Source organism: Manis pentadactyla, chromosome 12 (assembly GCF_030020395.1).
Source record: "Manis pentadactyla isolate mManPen7 chromosome 12, mManPen7.hap1, whole genome shotgun sequence".
Taxonomy (NCBI): domain Eukaryota; kingdom Metazoa; phylum Chordata; class Mammalia; order Pholidota; family Manidae; genus Manis; species Manis pentadactyla.
Window position 1 is genome coordinate 29,775,081 of NC_080030.1, and position 22,047 is coordinate 29,797,127.

The 22,047-nt window shown below is 48.1% G+C and overlaps 1 protein-coding gene across 2 annotated transcripts in view; it reads right to left on the minus strand.

The window, feature by feature from the left end:
• The window catches only part of SMOC2 (SPARC related modular calcium binding 2), a 136,345-nt gene that overhangs the window by 32,407 nt on the left and 81,891 nt on the right, over positions 1–22,047 (minus strand). For both annotated transcript variants that reach the window (XM_036926507.2, XM_036926508.2), the window contains exons 8-9: positions 20,093–20,279; positions 13,757–13,839 (exon numbers count right to left, since the gene is read on the minus strand). In XM_036926507.2, the coding sequence (XP_036782402.1) occupies positions 13,757–13,839; positions 20,093–20,279 (270 nt within the window). The remainder of the gene's footprint in view (positions 1–13,756; positions 13,840–20,092; positions 20,280–22,047) is intronic.

Here is a 22,047-nt window from a genome sequence, read left to right on the forward strand (position 1 = left end):
CCGCTTCTACAGCCACGGCTTCTCTCCACGGGGAGAAAAGAAGCAGTCTCCAATTTCCTGCCTTTTTCAAATGACGCACCCAGTACTTAAGATATTCACGAATTTCAATCTCCTCGTGCCCAGTTCTCTCTGTGCGCAAGAAGCCCCCCTTACACGCGGCCCGATCGGTGAGGCAGCACCTCTCGGCATGCTGTGCTCTCGGCCTGCGCCCCGCGCCCCCGCGGCGGGAACGGGGTTCTCCGTGGCCTTGTCCCTCCTCTGCATGCGGGACTGCAGGCAAGCTCCTGCTGCTTCCACCCATCTTAGTCGTTCTTAATTTACTGTGATTCCCACCTCCTTCCACCAACCCTTCTGCTGAATAAATAACCATTCTGAGGAAAAGTTCACCAAAAGCTCTGCCAGACGCGGTGCAGCACCTCCTCCCGGCACCTGCTTCGGGGCGCCTCCCGCGGCGTCTGCGCGTCCCGTCACCGTGTTTACAGGAGACGGTAAGGAACAGGTTTCCCTGCTTTCCCCAAGCTCATGTTTTGCCACTTTGTTGTACGGAAGACTTACATTTCTGTCTGTTTTTGCCAACCAATGATACCCAGAAGGATCTTTGCTTTCATGAGAAACGACAAGAAGTGGAAACAGAGCTCGGCCTCGGTGTTCCCAGGAGCCCGTATAGAGGCCACCACGCCCCCAGCCGTGGGAGCAGCCCAACCAGGCTCCTTCCCTGGGAGCCGACCTCACCCCTCAGCCCCTCAGGCCCTCAGCCCCTCAGTATCATGCAGCCCGGGCACTGAATGTGACTGTGGCGTCTGGGCTTTATCCTGATTGATCTGGGCATCCATTAGCAAAACATGTCTTGAGGTAAAACCTTAGAAAAACTAAGAGAGGTGATTTTTTGGGCCTGGAAAAAAAAACCATGTAAATTAATGACAATGGCTTCTTTGCTTGACACCATCTTGGCCGAGGAAGGGTCTCCTGGTTGTGCCCACTCCGGAGCATGCGGAGACCTCACTTGACACGCCCCATCCAGCCTCTTCCCAGGTCCCTGTGAGAAACCCCCCACAATGCACACAAGGGCAGAGCGGGCTCCCAGGACACCCCTGCACTTGCTGTTTCTTGAACACCATGTGTTCCCGACCACTGGTCTCCAGGGCCCCTGGCTGCCATGTCCTGGGGTTCCCGTCTTACAAGGTCTTTAGGATGGAAATTACATGTGTGATTTAAGTGAGCTGTTATTCATAGCATGCTGTTCTCAATAAAACTGTATGTAATGGTCCATTTCTTCATCATACTTTCTACAAAATGCAATTTTCTTCTATAGGGCTAGTAATCCAGCTCATCTACACATTTGATTTCATATTTAATCATCAAGCTCACCGGTCAGAAAATAAAAGGCCTCTCTCCCAAGCACTGCTACTCAGGATAGTCCTGCCCCATCCGGAAATCAGAAAGCAAGCTGACGGTCAGTCAGCGAGCAACACACCCACCAGCTGTGTCATCACACAGCTCTTAACAGCCAAATGGTCCTTAAAACCATCTCACACTCGGTACCCGTGGCGCCTCTGCACTGCCGGGCCCTGGCCCAGCTCACAGGATGTGGGTACCAGGAAGGCACTCTGAGGGGCAGCCAGGCCCACCTGGGGAAGGGCCAGAGCCTGGGCCGCATCCCCGAGCTGGCCGACTGCAGGCGCCGAGGACTGTGTAGTGTCTGAAATGTAAGGCTTCACTCCCGGCTCAGCTGAAGTCTAGCAGACACCTGTCTGTGAATTTGGTATTTGATCTGGTACAGAAATCATAGAAGTTGACATTTTTAGTGGGTGAAACACTGACAATCTCATACTGTCTTTGAAAAAGCCCCAGAGGCTGCGGGTCCGGCTCAGAGGGAAGGCAGATACTATGTCCATGTCCCGCAGTACTTGGCGCGGACGTGAGGTCCAGGGTCTAGTTACCTTTTGGGAAATGTCCTAAGCTGTGCTTTGGGCAAGGCAAGGATCATTTCATGCTACCTCAGAAAATAATCATCAACTTCGAAAAAATTTAGAATAGTGCTAAAATATTACTTGAAAAATCCACGATGTGTGGGCGGAAGATGGCGGCGTGAGTAGAGCAGCGGAAATCTCCTCCCAAAACAACATATATCTATGAAAATATAACAAAGACAACCCTTCCTAGAATAAAGACCAGAGGACACAGGACAATATCCAGACCACATCCACACCTGAGAGAACCCAGCGCCTCGCGAAGGGGGTAAGATACAAGCCCCTGCCCCGCGGGAGCCGAGCGCCCCTCCCCCCAGCTCCCGGCGGGAGAAGAGCAGGCAGAGCGGGAGGGAGACGGAGCCCAGGGCTGCCGAACACCCAGCCCCAGCCATCCGGGCCAGAGTGCAGAGCCCTCGATACTGGGAAAACAGGGCAGCAAGAACAGTGAGCAGGCACTGGAGGCTGGGCGACAGAGGACATAAGAAAAGCGCGCGACCTTTTTTTTTTTTTGCTTTTTTGCTGCTTTGTTTTTGGCGAGCGCTTTTTGGAAGTCTTAAAGGGACAGGGACCCCAATACTAGGGAAACAGGGCAGAAAGACCGGTGAGCAGAGGCCTGAGGCTGGTACCGGAGAATAAAGAAAAACGAACTACCACCTTTTTTTTTTTAATTAAAAATTTTTTTTTTTTAATTAAAAAAATTTTTTTTCTTGTTTTTTTTTGTGGTCGTTGTTTTGTTTTGGCGGGTGCTTTTTGGAAGTCTTAAAGGGGCAGGGTGGGTCACTTAATCCAGAGGTAGGGAATCCGGGATCTCTGGGCACCCTAACCCCTGGGCTGCAGGGAGCAGGGAGGCCCCTTACGGAGATAAATAGCCTCCCAGCAGCTCCTGCTCCAACGCGACTCCACCATTTTGGAGTAGCTGCCCGAGCCAGGCCACGCCCACAGCAACAGCGGAGATTAACTCCATAGCAGCCGGGCAGGAAGCACAAACCCTGTCTGCGCGCAGCTGTGCAGCACAAGCCACTAGAGGCCGCTGTTCTCCCAGGAGAGGAGGGCCACAAACCAACAAGAAAGGAAGTCCTTCCAGCCGTCACTCGTCCCAGTTCTGCAGACTATTCCTATCACCATGAAAAGGCAAAGCTACAGGCAGACAAAGATCACAGAGACAACACCAGAGAAGGAGACAGACCTAACCAGTCTTCCTGACAAAGAATTCAAAATAAGAATCATAAACATGCTGACAGAGATGCAGAGAAATACGCAAGAAAAATGGGATGAAGTCCGGAAAGAGATCACAGATGCCAGAAAGGAGATCGCAGAAATGAAACAAACTCTGGAAGGGTTTATAAGCAGAATGGATAGAATGCAAGAGGCCATTGATGGAATTGAAATCAGAGAACAGGAACGCATAGAAGCTGACATAGAGACAAAAGGATCTCCAGGAATGAAACAATATTAAGAGAACTGTGTGACCAATCCAAAAGGAACAATATCCGTATTATAGGGGTCCCAGAAGAAGAAGAGAGAGGAAAAGAGATGGAAAGTATCTTAGAAGAAATAATTGCTGAAAACTTCCCCACACTGGGGGAGGAAGTAATCAAACAGACCACGGAAATACACAGAACCCCCAACAGAAAGGATCCAAGAAGGGCAACACCAAGACACATAATAATTAAAATGGCAAAGATCAAGGACAAGGAAAGAGTGTTAAAGGCAGCTAGAGAGAAAAAGGTCACCTATAAAGGGAAACCCATCAGGCTAACGTCAGATTTCTCAACAGAAACCCTACAGGCCAGAAGAGAATGGCATGATATATTTAATACAATGAAACAGAAGGGCCTTGAACCAAGGATACTGTATCCAGCACGACTATCATTCAAATATGACGGTGGGATTAAACAATTCCCAGACAAACAAAAGCTGAGGGAATTTGCTTTCCACAAACCACCTCTACAGAACATCTTACAGGGACTTCTCTAGATGGGAGCACTCCTAGAAGGAGCACAGCACAAAACACCCAACATATGAAGAATCGAGGAGGAGGAACAAGAAGGGAGAGAAGAAAAGAATCTCCAGACAGTGTATATAACAGCTCAATAAGCGAGCTAAGTTAGGCAGTAAGATACTAAAGAGGCTAACCTTGAACCTTTGGTAACCACGAATTTAAAGCCTGCAATGGCAATAAGTACATATCTTTCAATAGTCACCCTAAATGTTAATGGGTTGAATGCACCAATCAAAAGACACAGAGTAACAGAATGGATAAAAAAGCAAGACCCATCTATATGCTGCTTACAAGAAACTCACCTCAAACCCAAAGACATGTACAGACTAAAAGTCAAGGGATGGAAAAACATATTTCCAGCAAACAACAGTGAGAAGAAAGCAGGGGTTGCAGTACTAATATCAGACAAAATAGACTTCAAAACAAAGAAAGTAACAAGAGATAAAGAAGGACACTACATAATGATAAAGGGCTCAGTCAAACAAGAGGATATAACCATTCTAAATATATATGCACCCAACACAGGAGCACCAGCATATGTGAAACAAATACTAACAGAACTAAAGGGGGATATAGACTGCAATGCATTCATTCTAGGAGACTTCAACACACCACTCACCCCAAAGGATAGATCCACTGGGCAGAAAATAAGTAAGGACACGGAAGCACTGAACAACACAGTAGAGCAGATGGACCTAATAGACATCTATAGAACTCTACATCCAAAAGCAGCGGGATATACATTCTTCTCAAGTGCACATGGAACATTCTCCAGAATAGACCACATACTAGGCCACAAAAAGAGCCTCAGAAAATTCCAAAAGATTGAAATCCTACCAACCAACTTTTCAGACCACAAAGGCATAAAACTAGAAATAAACTGTACAAAGAAAGCAAAGAGGCTCACAAACACATGGAGGCTTAACAACACGCTCCTAAATAATCAATGGATCAATGACCAAATCAAAATGGAGATCCAGCAATATATGGAAACAAATGACAACAACAACACTAAGCCCCAACTTCTGTGGGACACAGCAAAAGCAGTCTTAAGAGGAAAGTATATAGCAATCCAAGCATATTTAAAAAAGGAAGAGCAATCCCAAATGAATGGTCTAATGTCACAATTATCAAAATTGGAAAAAGAAGAACAGATGAGGCCTAAGGTCAGCAGAAGGAGGGACATAATAAAGATCAGAGAAGAAATAAATAAAATTGAGAAAAATAAAACAATAGCAAAAATCAATGAAACCAAGAGTTGGTTCTTCGAGAAAATAAACAAAATAGATAAGCCTCTAGCCAGACTTATTAAGAAGAAAAGAGAGTCAACACAAATCAACAGTATCAGAAACGAGAAAGGAAAAATCACGACGGACCCCACGGAAATGCAAAGAATTATTGGAGAATACTATGAAAACCTATATGCTAACAAGCTGGGAAACCTAGGAGAAATGGACAACTTCCTAGAAAAATAAAACCTTCCAAGATTGACCCAGGAAGAAACAGAAAATCTAAACAGACCAATTACCAGCAACGAAATTGAAGAGGTAATCAAAAAACTACCAAAGAACAAAACCCCCGGGCCAGAGGGATTTACCTCGGAATTTTATCAGACATACAGGGAAGACATAATACCCATTCTCTTTAAAGTTTTCCAAAAAATAGAGGAGGAGGGGATACTCCCAAACTCATTCTATGAAGCTAACATCACCCTAATACCAAAACCAGGCAAAGACCCCACCAAAAAAGAAAACTACAGACCAATATCCCTGATGAACGTAGATGCAAAAATACTCAACAAAATATTAGCAAACCGAATTCAAAAATACATCAAAAGGATCATACACCATGACCAAGTGGGATTCATCCCAGGGATGCAAGGATGGTACAACATTCGAAAGTCCATCAACATCATCCACCACATCAACAAAAAGAAAGACAAAAACCACATGATCATCTCCATAGATGCTGAAAAAGCATTTGACAAAGTTCAACATCCATTCATGTTAAAAACTCTCAGCAAAATGGGAATAGAGGGCAAGTACCTCAACATAATAAAGGCCATCTATGATAAACCCACAGCCAACATTATATTGAACAGCGAGAAGCTGAAAGCATTTCCTCTGAGATCGGGAACTAGACAGGGATGCCCACTCTCTCCACTGTTATTTAACATAGTACTGGAGGTCCTAGCCACGGCAATCAGACAAAATAAAGAAATAAAGGAATCCAGATTGGTAAAGAAGAAGTTAAACTGTCACTATTTGCAGATGACATGATACTGTACATAGAAAACCCTAAAGACTCCACCCCAAAACTACTAGAACTGATATCGGAATACAGCAAAGTTGCAGGATACAAAATCAACACACAGAAATCTGTGGCTTTCCTATATACTAACAATGAACCAACAGAAAGAGAAATCAGGAAAACAACTCCATTCACAATTGCATCAAAAAAAATAAAATACCTAGGAATAAACCTAACCAAAGAAGTGAAAGACTTATACTCTGAAAACTACAAGTCACTCTTAAGAGAAATTAAAGGGGACACTAACAGATGGAAACTCATCCCATGCTCGTGGCTAGGAAGAATTAATATCGTCAAAATGGCCATCCTGCCCAAAGCAATATACAGATTTGATGCAATCCCTATGAAACTACCAGCAACATTCTTCAATGAACTGGAACAAATAATTCAAAAAATCATATGGAAACACCAAAGACCCCGAATAGCCAAAGCAATCCTGAGAAAGAAGAATAAAGTAGGCGGGATCTCACTCCCCAACTTCAAGCTCTACTATAAAGCCATAGTAATCAAGACAATTTGGTACTGGCACAAGAGCAGAGCCACAGACCAATGGAACAGACTAGAGAATCCAGACATTAACCCAGACATATATGGTCAATTAATATTTGATAAAGGAGCCATGGACATACAATGGCGAAATGACAGTCTCTTCAACAGGTGGTGCTGGCAAAACTGGACAGCTACATGTAGGAGAATGAAATTGGACCATTGTCTAACCCCATATACAAAAGTAAACTCAAAATGGATCAAAGACCTGAATGTAAGCCATGAAACCATTAAACTCTTGGAAGAAAACATAGGCAAAAACCTCTTAGACATAAACATGAGTGACCTCTTCTTGAACATATCTCCCCGGGCAAGGAAAACAACAGCAAAAATGAGTAAGTGGGACTATATTAAGCTGAAAAGCTTCTGTACAGCAAAAGACACCATCAATAGAACAAGAAGGATCCCTACAGTATGGGAGAATATATTTGAAAATGACACATCCGATAAAGGCTTGACGTCCAGAATATATAAGGAGCTCTCACGCCTCAACAAACAAAAAACAAATAACCCAATTAAAAAATGGGCAGAGGAACTGAACAGACAGTTCTCCAAAAAAGAAATATAGATGGCCAACAGACACATGAAAAGATGCTCCACATCGCTAATTATCAGAGAAATGCAAATTAAAACTACAATGAGGTATCACCTCACACCAGTAAGGAAGGCTGCCATCCAAAAGACAAACAACAACAAATGTTGGCGAGGCTGTGGAGAAAGGGGAACCCTCCTACACTGCTGGTGGGAATGTAAGTTAGTTCAACCATTGTGGAAAGCAGTATGGAGGTACATCAAAATGCTCAAAACAGACTTACCATTTGACCCAGGAATTCCACTCCTAGGAATTTACCCTAAGAACGCAGCAATCAAGTTTGAGAAAGACAGATGCACCCCTATGTTTATTGCAGCACTATTTACAATAGCCAAGAATTGGAAGCAACCTAAATGTCCATCAATAGATGAATGGATAAAGAAGATGTGGTACATATACACAATGGAATACTACTCAGCCATAAGAAAAGGGCAAATCCAATCATTTGCAGCAACATGGATGGAGCTGGAGGGTATTATGCTCAGTGAAACAAGCCAAGTGGAGAAAGAGAAATACCAAATGATTTCACTTATCTGTGGAATATAAGAACAAAGGAAAAACTGAAGGAACAAAACAGCAGCAGAATCACAGAACTCAAGAATGGACTAACAGGTACCAAAGGGAAAGGGACTGGGGAGGATGGGTGGGTAGGGAGGGATAAGGGGGGGAGAAGTAGGGGGGTATTAAGATTAACATGCATGGGGGGGGTAGGAGAAAAGGGAGGGCTGTACAACACAGAGAAGGCAAGTAGTGATTCTACAACATTTTGCTATGCTGATGGACAGTGACTGTAAAGGGGTTTATAGGGGAGACCTGGTATAGGGGAGAGCCTAGTAAACATAATATTCATCATGTAAGTGTAGATTAGTGATAGCAAAAAAAAAAAAAAAAAAAAAAAAGGGCAGTTCCTGTGTGGTAACCTCCAACGAGTTTTACACAAGGGTATAAAGGGCATATAAAAGTATAGGCAAAGGGTCTGTTTGTGTTTATACAGAGGATCAAAGCCTAATTGGGCTACCCCGAAAATGAACTAAGATACGATATGAAAAAGAACTTCCAACATCTGCACTCTCTGGAAGACTCATGCCAGAAGATGATCATCAAAAAACCCCAACAAAGATCCACGCACTGCTACAGCTGTAGATGCACTCATCCCACCAGTTCCTGGACTTGCCATGGGAATGAGGAAGGAGATATCTAAGCTGGCCTGTGCTTACAGTAAAACAACAAAATTGGACTGGATCTATACTGTTGGAACTCAACCAAGAATTTGGAGAAGTGCAAATTGTAGCGCTCCAAAGTCTTACAACTACAAACTATTTACTGTTAAAAGAACATATGGCATGTGAACATTCCCCAGGAATGGGTTGTTTTAATTTGTCTGATTTCTCTCAGACTGTTCAAGTTCAGTTGGACAATATCCACCATATCATAGATAAGTTTTCACAAATGCCTAAGGTGCCTAACTGGTTTTCTTGGTTTCACTGCAGATGGCTGGTAATTACAGATATGCTTTGGCTATGTAACTATACTCCTATTATGTTAATGTGTGTGTGCAATTTAAGTAGTAGCTTAAAACCTATACATGCTGAAGTTACTCTACAAGAAGATATATCAAAGAAATAATCAATCTTCCCATGTTTTCTTCCGCCTGCTACTTCTATAGCTTTTCTTCTTCCTTCCTAATTACAACCCTTAAATAGAATTCGTGCCTCATATCAAATTTACCGAGTATCATAATTCTTCCAAGTGGTAAAGATACCTCAAGACAAATGCTGGGCATAGAAGCCACAGGGCATAAATATGCAAAGAAGTAAAAAGCTAACTTTTTCAAACAATAAGGCTTCTCTCTCACTTACCAACTTAACATTTCCCTGTATGGCCCCGGAAGATGACTGGTTAGCCAGAGACGGGTAAGATTCCTCAACGGAGGAACAACCTAAGACAGGCACAGTCACAGGGGGGCCATCAGGTGAGAAATTGGGGATCAACAGAGGTGAGGCTTAGAACCTCACCCCCCCGTTCTGAGAGAAATCTTCTGCATACGTGGATGTTTTATTGCCCTTGTCTAGCTTGGATTAACACATAGTCTACAGGCACACACCTGATCATCTACATGTGCTCTCTTACAACACTAAACTATGTTTTCTACCTTTATCTTGTATTTACCTACCACTTCAGCATTTTATTAAAAATTATAATAATAAAGAGAGAAATGTGGTATCCACATATAAATCAAGTATAAAAACCAAATGAGTATTCATATTTGAACTGACTGTTTATAGTTCACAATGCATGAGCAAAACCGAAAGTTTCTGTGATGACTGCCCTTGTACTGTTCACTATGTAACTTATTCATTATGTAAGAATTTGTTCTACATGTAAAAACTTGTTATGCCTCAGAAGATTGGAGACTGACAAAAATTAGGCTTGGGGTGGAATAATGATTGTGCATTGAGCATTGACTCCCCTATACAGAATTTTATTGTCGTTAACAACCATTTGATCAATAAATATGAGAGATGCCCTCACAAAAAAAAAAAAGAAGGACAGACTTCCAATGGTAAAATAAATTAGTAACCGGGATGTAATGTATAGCATAAGGAATATAGTCAAGATATTGTAACAGCCTGGTAGGGTGATAGCTGGAACCTAGAATTATGTATATAAATGTTCTACCACTGTGTTGTACACTTGAAACTCATGTAATGTAATACTGTGTGTCAACTACCCTTCAATAAAAAATAATTATTTAAAAAAAAAAAAAAAGAAAAATCCAGGGGATGCTTTTAGGATCTCTACTTGAACCAAAGATTCTATTATACACACAACACTGGTCCCTGAAAGGGATTTGTGTTGTTGCAGCTGGATTCAGAGGGGCTTCTAGGGAGAGGGGCCTTGGCGGCTGTGAGGTCCCCTGGAAAGCAGCGGGTCTGAGGCCCAGAGCGCGGCATGGCTGTGGGGTCAGCCGATGGCCTGGTGGGGGTGCGGCAGGGGACGTAGCTCGCTGCCCACTGTCAGCACGCCCCGCGGCTCCCTCTGCAGCGATCCCGGGTGACACTCCCAGGAAGACAGCGAGCTGCAGGAGCACGCTTTCTCCCTGCGGACTCAGCCGCTCACAGAACTCCTGCCGTCATCCCAGCTCGGTCTGTCCACACGGGCCTGCACACACCCTGCTGGGCCGCGCCACGGTCATAGCTCACCATCGAGCCACGCAGCTGCCCCCTTAGTACAGGTGCAAATGGAGCGAAAGGCCAGTGGGGAGCGAAAGACAGCCTGTGGATTCATTTAAAATTGCACCTGAGAATAAGAATAAGCCCCAAACCGCGTTTATGATAAAACATGCAAATCACATGACCAAGAAATAGCTTATCCCAGCCTCACGTGGGATAAAGCCCCTCACCACTCCTTGCTGGCGGCCCAGCACGTCTCAGCTCTCTCTGCCTTGGCCTGCGTGTGGCCTCAGGCCAGCCTAGGGCGTGCGACCTGGGGAGAGAGCTCTGTTCTCTTTTCACTGGGCAGAAAGGGCTCTGGGGTCCAGCAAGAATGATGGGCTCTCTCTGTCAGGCTACCTCTCCCACTTTAGGAATCCCACTTCCATAAGACTCATGCCAGGTGCCCTCGAAATCAGAACCACCGCTTAGTCTAAATCCATCAGCACCACCGAGTGCAGAGGAGTCGAGAGTTGGCAGAGTAGGACAAGGAACGCTGCCCAGCATCCTTGATTCACAGCCTTGCAGCACAATGCCCACCGTGCCCTGGGCTGTGCCTGCTGTGGGGTCGTGGGTGGCTCAGCCCCACCTCTCGGGAGGACCCCCGAGCTTAGGTGAGCCAGGAACCCCACACCCACATCAGCCTTGTGTACACTGGGCGTGTGGAAGCGTGTGGGGCCGCAGGTGTCCACGGATGGGAGCCAGCAGCCCCTCCAGGGAGCTGAGTGCTGGCAGGAGCTGGGAGTTGGGGGAGGTCATGGAGGCACATTCCCATGGCAGGGGAGCCCCCCAGGAGGCACCATGAGGGTAACTCGTCCGCAGAGAGGAGCACAAGCAAAGGAAGAGCATGTGGGTAGGCAGGGGCTGCGAGGTGGGTCACCTGAAGGGACCACCTTGATTAAGGGATGCCAGGGCAAAGTAAGGTGAGGTGGATTTGTGTGGTTTAATGCCTTCGGTTAAAACGTCTGCCTCACTAGTTTCTGACGTCACTCAAGATGACATGACTGTCCTACCAAGAAACTTACAGAATAAAGAAAACCATCAAGAGCCCAGATAATGACTCGATTCTCCATAAGCAGTCTGTCAGGCCACATCTTGATCCCTCTCTCCATACGGTAAAATGCTTGCCTCTAAAACTTAAATTATCACAGACTGTCAATTAGTGAGCAGGAAAATCCGCTAACTATCCAACATAGGATGCATGTAAATATTTTGCAGTCAACAAACCCCATATAAAAGTGAATTGTGTGTTAGAATATTATCAGTTTGGCTTTTTGGCTGAAACTTAGAAAAGCTACTTAAGAATCATACCTTTTAAGAAAAAACTGCATTGGCTTGTATGTGCCTTGAAGCATGTGCCTACCCACCCTGTTGCCATGTTACTTTGGAAATAACTCCTCTCTACCAAGAACAGCCTCTATCCCAGAGTTATTTTAAGGCCTACTTGTTTTTCCCTAATAAGGATGATTACCTCCAAAAAATCAAAATGATTAAGTGGTCACGGACGGAACCCTCCCACTAAGCTGACCTTTCTGTGGTCTGCATGCATGCCTCGTGTGCCTGAGGACTCTGCTTTGCATTAAGGTGTGGGTGGGGATGGCATCTGTGTTGTGACAGCAACCAGCCCTTCTCGTTGCAGCAGAGTGGAGCCTGGAGATGTGCAGCTCTTTCCATGCTGTCTGTCCCCGAATCCCTCTGAGACGCTCTCTCCCCGAACAACATATCTGCACCCAAAGTGTCTCCAGTGCCAATCTCTCCCTCTGTCTCTCTCCCTCTGTCTCTCTCCCTGTCTCTCTCCTTTTCTCCCTCCCCAACCCCAAAACGCAGACAGAAGACATGACCGGGAAGCACAATACAGGCCAGCCACTCACAAAACTGTTTCTCTGAAGCACAGTGGGGTGAACATGGCGCCTCCAGCTGGCCCCTTGAACCGACCCCCAGAGGAGCCCCAGGGCGGACATGGAGCTGGGAGCAGCTCGGTCAGTGAGGGGCAGTGGATGGGGCACTTCAGCAGAGCTGCCAGGAAAGCCATGGGCTGCCTCCTCATGAGCACAACCCACCACCTGGCTTCCTCTGCATCAGCCCAAATATTGATGAATGTGCACCGCAATGTAGGGGCATATTCTGGCCTTCTCTGTCTTTGTCCATAAGCAGAAAAATATCTTTACGTTTCACAATTTTAAACCCTGTTTATCGATAGTAGCACAAATAAGGCAAGAACCACAAAGCTATTCTAAACAGGAATTTATCCAGATTTTGTATAAGACCGAGATCAAACATATGCTCTAAACTAAGGACATTAGAGGGTGATTTTCATGGTCTCTGAGGTTTTAGCTAAACATACACAATCTGGAGATATTTAAAAAGAAAAAAAAAAGGAGGATCAAAATGAAACAAAATAGCAACTGGCTTTGAAGCATCTTACAGACGCATCAAATCCACCGCATGATGTCAGAGGTCTGGCTCCTTCCTCCTGGGTCTCATCAGATGAACCAAGTCTGTCTGCCGGGCCTGCCGCAAGCTGCTCACACGTCATGCCACCAAGTTCAATCCCACGTACATTCCTGGGTGCTCGTTCCATGAAAGGCCATGCGTTTAACCGATGAAGTGGCCATTTTTGGTGCCTTATAAATACTTATGGGCTTTTGATGAAAGAGCGCATCCATAAAACATTTTTGTGAATGTACTTTAAATAACTCTTAAGATTAAACTCACTGCCTCCATATAATTTGAAATAGTTCTTTGCAACTGAACTCACTTAATGCAAAGATCAAACTCATGTTTTATTAAAATCTAAACTTCAGCTTCTTAAACTATTGATTCAGTTGCAGAGGAATGTCAGAAAGTGACATTTGAAGCACTGCTTTCCTTTAGGTACAAGATGCGAGGGATCCTTATGGCTTAGAAGTTCTGCCATGATGATACTCTGGTTCTAGGGGACATTGTTTTCTTCTCTGAAATGCTGGGGCTCAGACGTGGCTTTTCCAGCTCTGTGGTCTGCAGTCTAAGGTCGCTAACCCAGGCCACTGGGAACAGAGCTGGAGAAGCTCTTTCTTATCCTAAATCTCGTGAGACCCCCAAGTGGTGCTGGGTGCCCTCCACCCAGCCCCTCTGCTCTACTCACCCTGCAGCTGGCGGCCCTTGTACAGATCCTTGGTTTTGGTGGGCCGAGCCCGGGCTGTGCTGTCGCATTTCGGCTGTTCATACCTAGGAGTTGGGGGAGGGAAGAGAAAACAGCTGGTCTGAGACTTTGCAGAGGCACATCTTCCATCTCTCACGTGGTCACAGGACATGACTCTGTGGCCCAAAGCCCACCCTGGGGCATCTGGCTCTCATATTACAGCTCTCAGGACCTGTGGCTTTTGTGGCCTTGTGGCAATTTAATAGGTGATTAGGAGGAAGCTCACAGCACAAGGTGCTGCCTCCATGCAGCTTTGGAAACCACCTGCATGGTGGCTGCCGGTCACCAACACCCGCCTCCATCCGTAACACGGGTTCATGCAGCTCAGAGTGGGAGGGGCTACTAAGGTCTCAGAGTTTAACAAAGTAAAAGGAAAAGCTACTTTCTGGCCCAAAGAGAGTCAACAGAAAGCTGTAGAAGGGCTCTGACAGGTGGGGTCCCGCCCTCTGAGCATGTGGGATCCTGCTGGTTCCTTCCGCTTAGGGGGCAGGTGCGATTAGGGGATGGATGGGAGCCGGGCCCCTCGCTGATGGGCTCCGGACCCAGGTCCAGACGGACAGCTGGGGGCCCCCCCGGGGGCAGCCCTCCGGCGTTCCAAGGCCTACTCTGCTCTGGGCCCCTGGTGACTTGGAGGCAGCCCCAGGCCAGCAGAGACACCGGCCATTGGAGCCCACCTCCCAGGGCACCTGAGACAGCCTGAGGACTCAGGAGAGGCACCTGGACAATGTGAGAAGCAGCTGGAGCCAGAGGCAGGGGTCCAGGCAGGAGGCGTGGACCAAAGGGTGACTCACAGGAAGTGGGTCCCAATCTGCTTTCTGCACAGCCCTCCCTGCTCTGCACGACAGGCCGGAGCACATCTACTCCAGAGGTATCCTTTCAGGCTCTTTCTTTCCATTGCTTTTTGCTTTCCCACCAGAGAAAATAAAGTGGGATTTCTCCCTGGAGGGATGCTCTCTTACTGTTGTCCCCTGGAGTCTCAGAGGGATCATCCCCCAGCTGAGGCCAAGCCTGGGGACCCCGGCCCCTCCACCCCTCACACCCTGCAGCGCCTCTTTGATACCAGAAAGCACCCAAACACCCACTTGTGCAGACCTAACATGTCTTTTTGAAACATTGGTTTTGAAATGAAAGGCCCCTGACACCCTCCGGCAGCGAAACCATCAGGTCTTAGCCAGAGCCGTGGGCTCCTGCTCTCTGGCAACGTGGTGGGCACAGTGCAGATGGCAGAGAAGCCTCTTTCAGGAGAATGTGAAGGGGGTGAAGGGCGCGTTAGCCACCAGCTCTCTCTTCTCCCACCTGGGGCTGCGGTAGGTAGGAGCGGAGCCAAACATCCGCCTAAAGAATACTCATCAAGAAGCCAGCCAACTGAGGAGCTGCTGAGCTCACTGGTGCGTGTGAACTCGGACAGCCTGGCATGCTCACGCAGGCAGAATCTTCACTGCGGCTCCAGGCCAGCACCTGTGAGGTTGGAATAGGTTGGAACCAATCCCTACGTTAGAACTCACACCTGCACAGCCAACAGCCCGCAGATGGGGAGCTGGAAAGACAGCCAGCGTCCCAGGTGCATGTCAATTAGGCAGAGATGGACGCTGAAGCGCCAACCTTTCCAGGAGCCTGTGGTAAGAGAGAGTTTGTGGGCGCATCTTGGGGGCGGTTGCAGCAGTGCAGTGGCTCTACAGACTAGGAACACGGAGTCTGTGTGAGCCTCCAGGTTGCCAGGAGCCAGCAGGGAGGCCTTCCCGCAGGGGACGAGACCAGGCCGGTCTGAATCTTAACTTTGAAGCAACTTGGAAGCTAGCCACTCTGGGCAGTCACTCCAGTTTTCTTCCAGATTTGGGCTGGAGATTTCTTAAGAATCCTAGCACTGATGCTGATAGAAAAATGTATTTTCACATGACAGTATTCTGATCCTTTCAAAGAATATTGTGAATTGCCTGTAACTTGCAGAAATGGCAGTCTCCAGAAATAGAATGAATGCCTTTGAAATCTCAAATTAAAAAATTCAAATTCAGTGTTGACTTTCATCGCACTCTTTTCAATAGTTTTATTTTAGCTTATTTGTATAAGAAAAATATGCACATCTCTTGACTGACTGGCTGCCCATCAGATATCAGGCTTTCTGCCAGGGAGAAATGCAATTTCACGCTCCTGTGGCCACGTGCACCAGCCAGTGGGAAGAGGGGCTCTAGGGCCAGGGAACAGGGGCTTTCCTAATGCAGGGTGAGAACAGCCTGCAGTGTGATGGCAGATGGACAAGCCCTTCAACAGCCATCAATAAAATGAACGGGAAATCTCTGTTCTGGGCACTAATGTGACTGGCAATCAGCCTGACCCACGCTTAACCCAGGAGCCCCCTGCAGCCTCCCCACTGATAATCAGTGGCCAGGTTGGAAATTGCCCTCCCCTCCCGGGCCCTATTCTACCATGCCTGGCATGGCGCTCACAGGTGCGCTGTGGCCGCAAGGTCAGTTCTGACATGGGAGAGCCGGAAGGGGCTCCAGCACCTGGGCCAAACCACGTTTCCACCCGGATGACCACCCAGTTAGTTCTGCACGGAAGGGCCACTGCTCCCTGCCTCGGCAGGCCCATGGTGTATGCTGACTGTCCTGGGCTCCAGCCTCCAACCAAATCCGTGCTTTCTGATTATCTTGCATGGCAGCACAAGGACAAGAGCTAGGTTATGAGGACAATGCATTTTATATTTATGGCTTCTTACTGTTCTTGGGTTTTTTAATTATTCCTCCACATCAGGAAATATAAATATAGAAGATGATTGAGGGAAAACAAAACAACTTGAACTCTCTACCCAAATATAAATCAAAACTAGGAAGTGTGTCCCTTAAACTGCTTATTTCAGAAAATCATAAGAAAATAGCATTAATGCAACAGAGTACATTTAAATAGTAATTCAGAAGGCTGTGCAGCATGGCTACCCAGTCACAGAAGCTGTGGCAAATGAGGTGAAGCCGGCCAGCAGCTTATCAAGTGTCCCTTAATGCTGATGATTCTGCTTGATCTCCCAACACCCATGCCTCCTGACAGATCAGTTTAAACCAGTTCCAGTGTTCTTGCCAGTGATGGGCTTTGTCAAGGTCATATGTTCTAATTCTGGCCAATAATCCATGAACTTAATCTGCTAGGGAGTTTTAGGGAAGGTTGTGTGGCTCCTAAGAAAGAAAAAGATGGTCTTTTGTCCTCTGAGCACTGTGGTGTCTGGGTGAGATGCCTGGATCTCTGCAGTCATCTTGTGACACAAGGGGAGTCTGTCCAAGGTGAAGACAACATGATGTCAGAGTAAAGAATCTGGAAACTGAGTCCTCAGTGACTCCACAGGCCACAGGGTCAGCTGAAGCACGGCTTCCTCCATCTCTGGGCCTCTTCCCTGAGACAATATAGTCCCTCATTTCTTATGCCTATTTGTCTGATTTATCAATCCTAGAAATGAAAGGCATCCTAACTGATACACTCCACTCTCTGATCAAACTGAACAGGTTCTAGCCCCGGGACCTCGCGGCGTGGACGGCACCTGCCCCAGCCATCAGGACGGCCCCTCCTGCAACCCCCAGGCCTGTTCCTGTGAACCCCTCGAGACTGACTCCACGGTCGGCATATCGAGGAGTCTCCCTGGCCACTCCACTCACACACCCCATGCTCCCCCTTCCACTTCCTGGTTTATTTTCCTCCAGAGCATCTGTCCTTCGTTAGCACATTTGCTGACATTTGGCTTGTCTGCATCTGTGTTTGCTTACTATCTGTCTCCTTCCACAAAACATGGAAGCCCAGATTCTTGTCGGCTTTGTTCCCTGATTGCCCCACCCTAGGACAGCATCTGCAAGGTAAGAGCATTCACACGCTTACTGAGTAAGGAGTGAATAGATGAATGACGGGGGCAGGGTGTTTTTCAGAATTACTAGGAGATCATATCATTTCTATGCAAACTTTGTGCACATATAGAACCTGCTTCATGTGGCCTCAGGTACCAATGGGGTTGCCCTGTCCCAGGTCTGGGTCCCGAGGGATGGGCACCACCGTGGCCCTTCCCCTGCCTGGTCAGGGAGTGGCATTTGGTCCATTAGGGCCAGTGGAAAGGCCTTCCTTTATATCAAAAAGAGGCACACACTGTTGCTGCTGGAGATGCTTCTAGAACAAGTCCTGGAGCATGCCGGGGAGCTGAAGCCAGCAGAGCAGAGCTGGCAGAATGGCCTGGCAACGATGCCCTCATGCTGTTGAAATAACGTGAGCTCGCTGTCTCCTTTGAGCCATGCAAGGTGGTAGACTTTGAGGCCGGTTTGGTTTGAGGACTTTTCGGTGGCCGTGATGGAAGCAGTGTCCCTGTTAGATGTGTTCAGTCTCTGGTGTCCCCGAGAGGAGTGGACAGGCCCTGGAGAGGGCACCCCTGCTCACCAGCGCTCCTGCTCCGCCCCTAGTTCTCAATATTGCTGGCAATCAGTGTTTGTGATGAAAGGAGGAATGAAATAAAAATATGGCAGAGGTCTAAAGGGTCTTCTCCACTGGGTTTGACTTAATGCTGTCCCTTAAAACGCAGAGAAAAGGGAGTCACTCCCTCCTTGGGCAGAACAGGGAAATGAGAACTTGATACTTTCCTCCTGGGCTGACCAAGTCTGAGCAGAGTGAAATCAGGGTTGCTGGGAGGGAAGAGGGCTTATGATGTTTCATGTCTGGTCATAATATACAAAAATACCTGCAGGTTCTTCAGGGACAACATTATAAATGCTTATCTCATCCTTCCAGAGCCAGTTTGAGGAGCCCTACTTCTGACAGTGCAGGATTTTGTTGGCCGGGGCATGGACACATCTGCCAACAGCACTCGCCCTGTTCCAGAGGTGGCCGGGGGGCTAGCAAGGCAGCTCCATCCAGGGAACAGCCGTGCCGACTTAAATACACAGCACACAAGCCACAGTTCTAAACACACAGAAGTATTACTTCCTAAGGGAGGTCTCTTAGAAAACTACTCTTTGTACACGTCTGCACAGGAGCCAAGCTAATGTCTCAAACCAAAACCTTGAAAAAACTTATGCTCCCTTTGAGGCGTGCAGAGCACACCTGTTTACAGGGATCTCCCCTCATGGCCCTGCAGAGCCCAGACCTCAGGCTCTGTCCCAAGGACCTTCATCTGTGGTCCATCCTGTGCCGGGCCGCATCTGCGAGCACCGTGCAGAAGGCAGGCATCTGTCCAGGGCCACCGACGACCAGCTTTAACACTATGCTGGTGTTCCCGTTCCCAGGCTGGGCTCCCTAGGAGGCGGGTTTCACTGAAGGAGGCCGACAGTGGGCCAGGTGTTTGGGCTTCTATGTCGCTGTAATGTTTATTAGCTGGTTACCTGCACTTCCAGTTCCTGGGACCCACATCGGCCTGTTTGTTACTCTGTCTCATGGTCCCCTTGAAAAATCAGGGGAAATAATTTAGACAATGCTCATGCCTAGTTGCAAAGGATGAAGCCAGTGGCTACATCTGATAACAGTTGAGAGATGATATTTTCACATATTTATAAACTACTTTTATGTAAGTCTATGAAAATCAAAGGCCGGTTCATATGACAAAGGAGTAGAAGCACCTCGCTCACATCTGTTCACTTCTGTGAACAAAGACTGTGTGCTCTCCAGGCACCGTTACACAGTCACTGGCTGGGCTCAAACTCACACAGAGCAAAGTGGACCGAGGATTTTTGTGTCTCAGAACCTTGAGCAGCTGTTGTTGCTTTGCCCTTCAGGACATTCTGTCTTAGTGGCAATTTCAGGATACAGATAGCTCTGCACTGCTGAAAGACATGCTGGGCCATCAGCTCTTCCGCCCTGCGGGGTGCTGGCTCCTGTCGCCAAAACCAGGGGCCAAGGAAGCCGCTGAGACACGCGCTGAGTGCCCGCCACGTCTGGATTCTGGGGCTGGTCTTCCAAATGCCACTCTGTGTGACTGTGAGCAGCCAAGGGAGCCAGTGAGCCTGGGAACTTGGGTGTCACCGCTCTCCTGCTGTCACTCCCACCGGCTGCTCCTGGTGACCACAGGAAGGAAGCCTTCCTCCAGTTTCCAGTGGCCAGAGCCATGGGCGTGGCGGGCACCCCTGCACAGGGACGAGGGGATGTGGCTTGTGCTGTCCCACCAGTGATGGAGGCAGGGGACGTGGCACCCACCCAGTGTACCCCTAGGGCCGGGGTACCAATCCCCACCCTGGCACCCCCTCCCACTTGCAGACACACCACACCTAGTGGATGTGTCCTGGTGCACCTGCAGCACCCCCTCCCCCCACACGGAGCTCGTACCTGGTGGACGTGCCCGGGATAGGGCGGCCGGTGTCCACCAGCACACACCAGCAGTAGCCAGTGGATGGGTGGCACTGCACAGGCTTGTAGAGGCCACCGTGCGCACACTCCGGGATCACCACGTTGTCGTTCTTAGGCTGCCGGGCCTCCTCCAGGGCAGACTGCTGCTCCTGGTCGCACGAGGAAGCTGGGGAAGGAGGGGACACACATGAGCACTGGTGTGATGTCACCAGACCGGGAAGCAGGAACCACGTCACCCACGTGCCATGCCCACCCTGAGAGGGCACAGGGCTGGGGCGGGAGGGCAGGGGTGGGCAGACAAGAGGCCTGGAGGAGAACTGGGCAGGGCGGGGACAGGAGGGGTCTGTGCTCCCGCTTCCACCTCCTGCTGGGCCAGGAGCCTGTGGACATGGGGCCATGGCAGCTCAGGTGCGTGTGGCTCCGAAGCTGCAGGGATGGACCTGGTGGCCCAGTCCCACAGTCCTGTCCCCCTCCTGCTGTGTCCCCATGTGCTGCCCATCATGTCCGCTCCTCTGGGCTGGGGATCCAGACAGACCTCGGCTGTCCCTTCACCCCTGTGTCTCACTGATGCTTGTCTACACAGGGGTCACCCCGGAAGGCTGAAGTCTCAATGGCAGTGTTTCTGAAATAGCCCATGTTACTGGAAATTAGTGAAGAATAGGTATTCCTCCTTAGGTCCGTGTGCCAGAATATGTCATGTGAGCTCTGAAACTCATTCACATAAAAATAAAATGATTGCTGTGAAAATGCCAGGGCCATGAATTTCTGGCATAAAGGCTTGTCTCTGTTTATATTAATAAATTCAATTTCTTCTTGTGTTTAGACAGGATCTAACTTATATCCATCTTCTGCCCCAAATAATTAGACTGAGAATGCCTTAGATGTGTGTCTTCAGACAGATACATAGACACACACACAGGGACACACATGCACAGACACACAGACATGCACTCCTGACTAGACCATGAGGGGGACCATATCCCGGGCACCATGGGCATGGAAGGGCATTGCTGTCCTGTCCTTGGCAGTGGCGGGAAGGCTCTGACGGGACGCTGCAGAGCCTCTGCTCAGGCTGGAAGCACACGCTCAAAATAAAACCACGGGGGACACCAGCACGCTCTCCCGGCTCCGCCAGCCAAGGGGAGACCCCGGTGAAACACATACACTGACATGTGCTCCAGACACCCAGAGAGCACAGTGGTGCTCCAGCACCTCAGAGAGACCGGTGATCTGCAGGTCAGAGTAAACAGGGGTCTGTGCTTCCACTTCTGTCCAACCTTCCACTACGAAGCCCCCCCACCAGTGTAACAAGCCCACTCGTCCTTGAGCGCAGGACAGGAAACAGCTGTGGACCACTTGTGAAATTCCAGAGTAAAAAAGGCAAAATTACAGAAACAGGTCTCTGGAGCAGTGTAACTCACACCAAACCCCTCCCTCTCTCATATAATATACTCTATACATCTGATACATACACTGTAGAAGTTATCTCCTGTCGGCAAATACTGCGTGTGTATAAAGTACCCGCCTTATGCAGTGTGTACACACCCCGCGGGGTCCTTTACAAATGAGCTGTAGGACATAACTGATTGTTAACTACTGAAAATATACAAATAAAAAAGAAACTCTAAACTCAGATCAAAATTCAAAAAGAAGTGAAGATAAATGTTTGAAGCATGACTCAAGTCAATAGGGAAAAGGGTCTGTTCTGGCTGCTTTTGCCTTTTAATTAAATGTTCACACAACTTTCAACACCACGTAGGTTGCACAAAACAAGGTACGCTGGCAGCCTATGAGACTGGAGACCCTGAACAGGGTGAGAGCCCCACAGAGATGCTGCCTGGGGCCGGCGACCGGAGCCTGTCCTACAGCTCCTTCCCAGTTGGGGGGCGGCGGAGGGGGCGGGTCCCCTCCGTGGGTGTCTAGGCCACAGATAA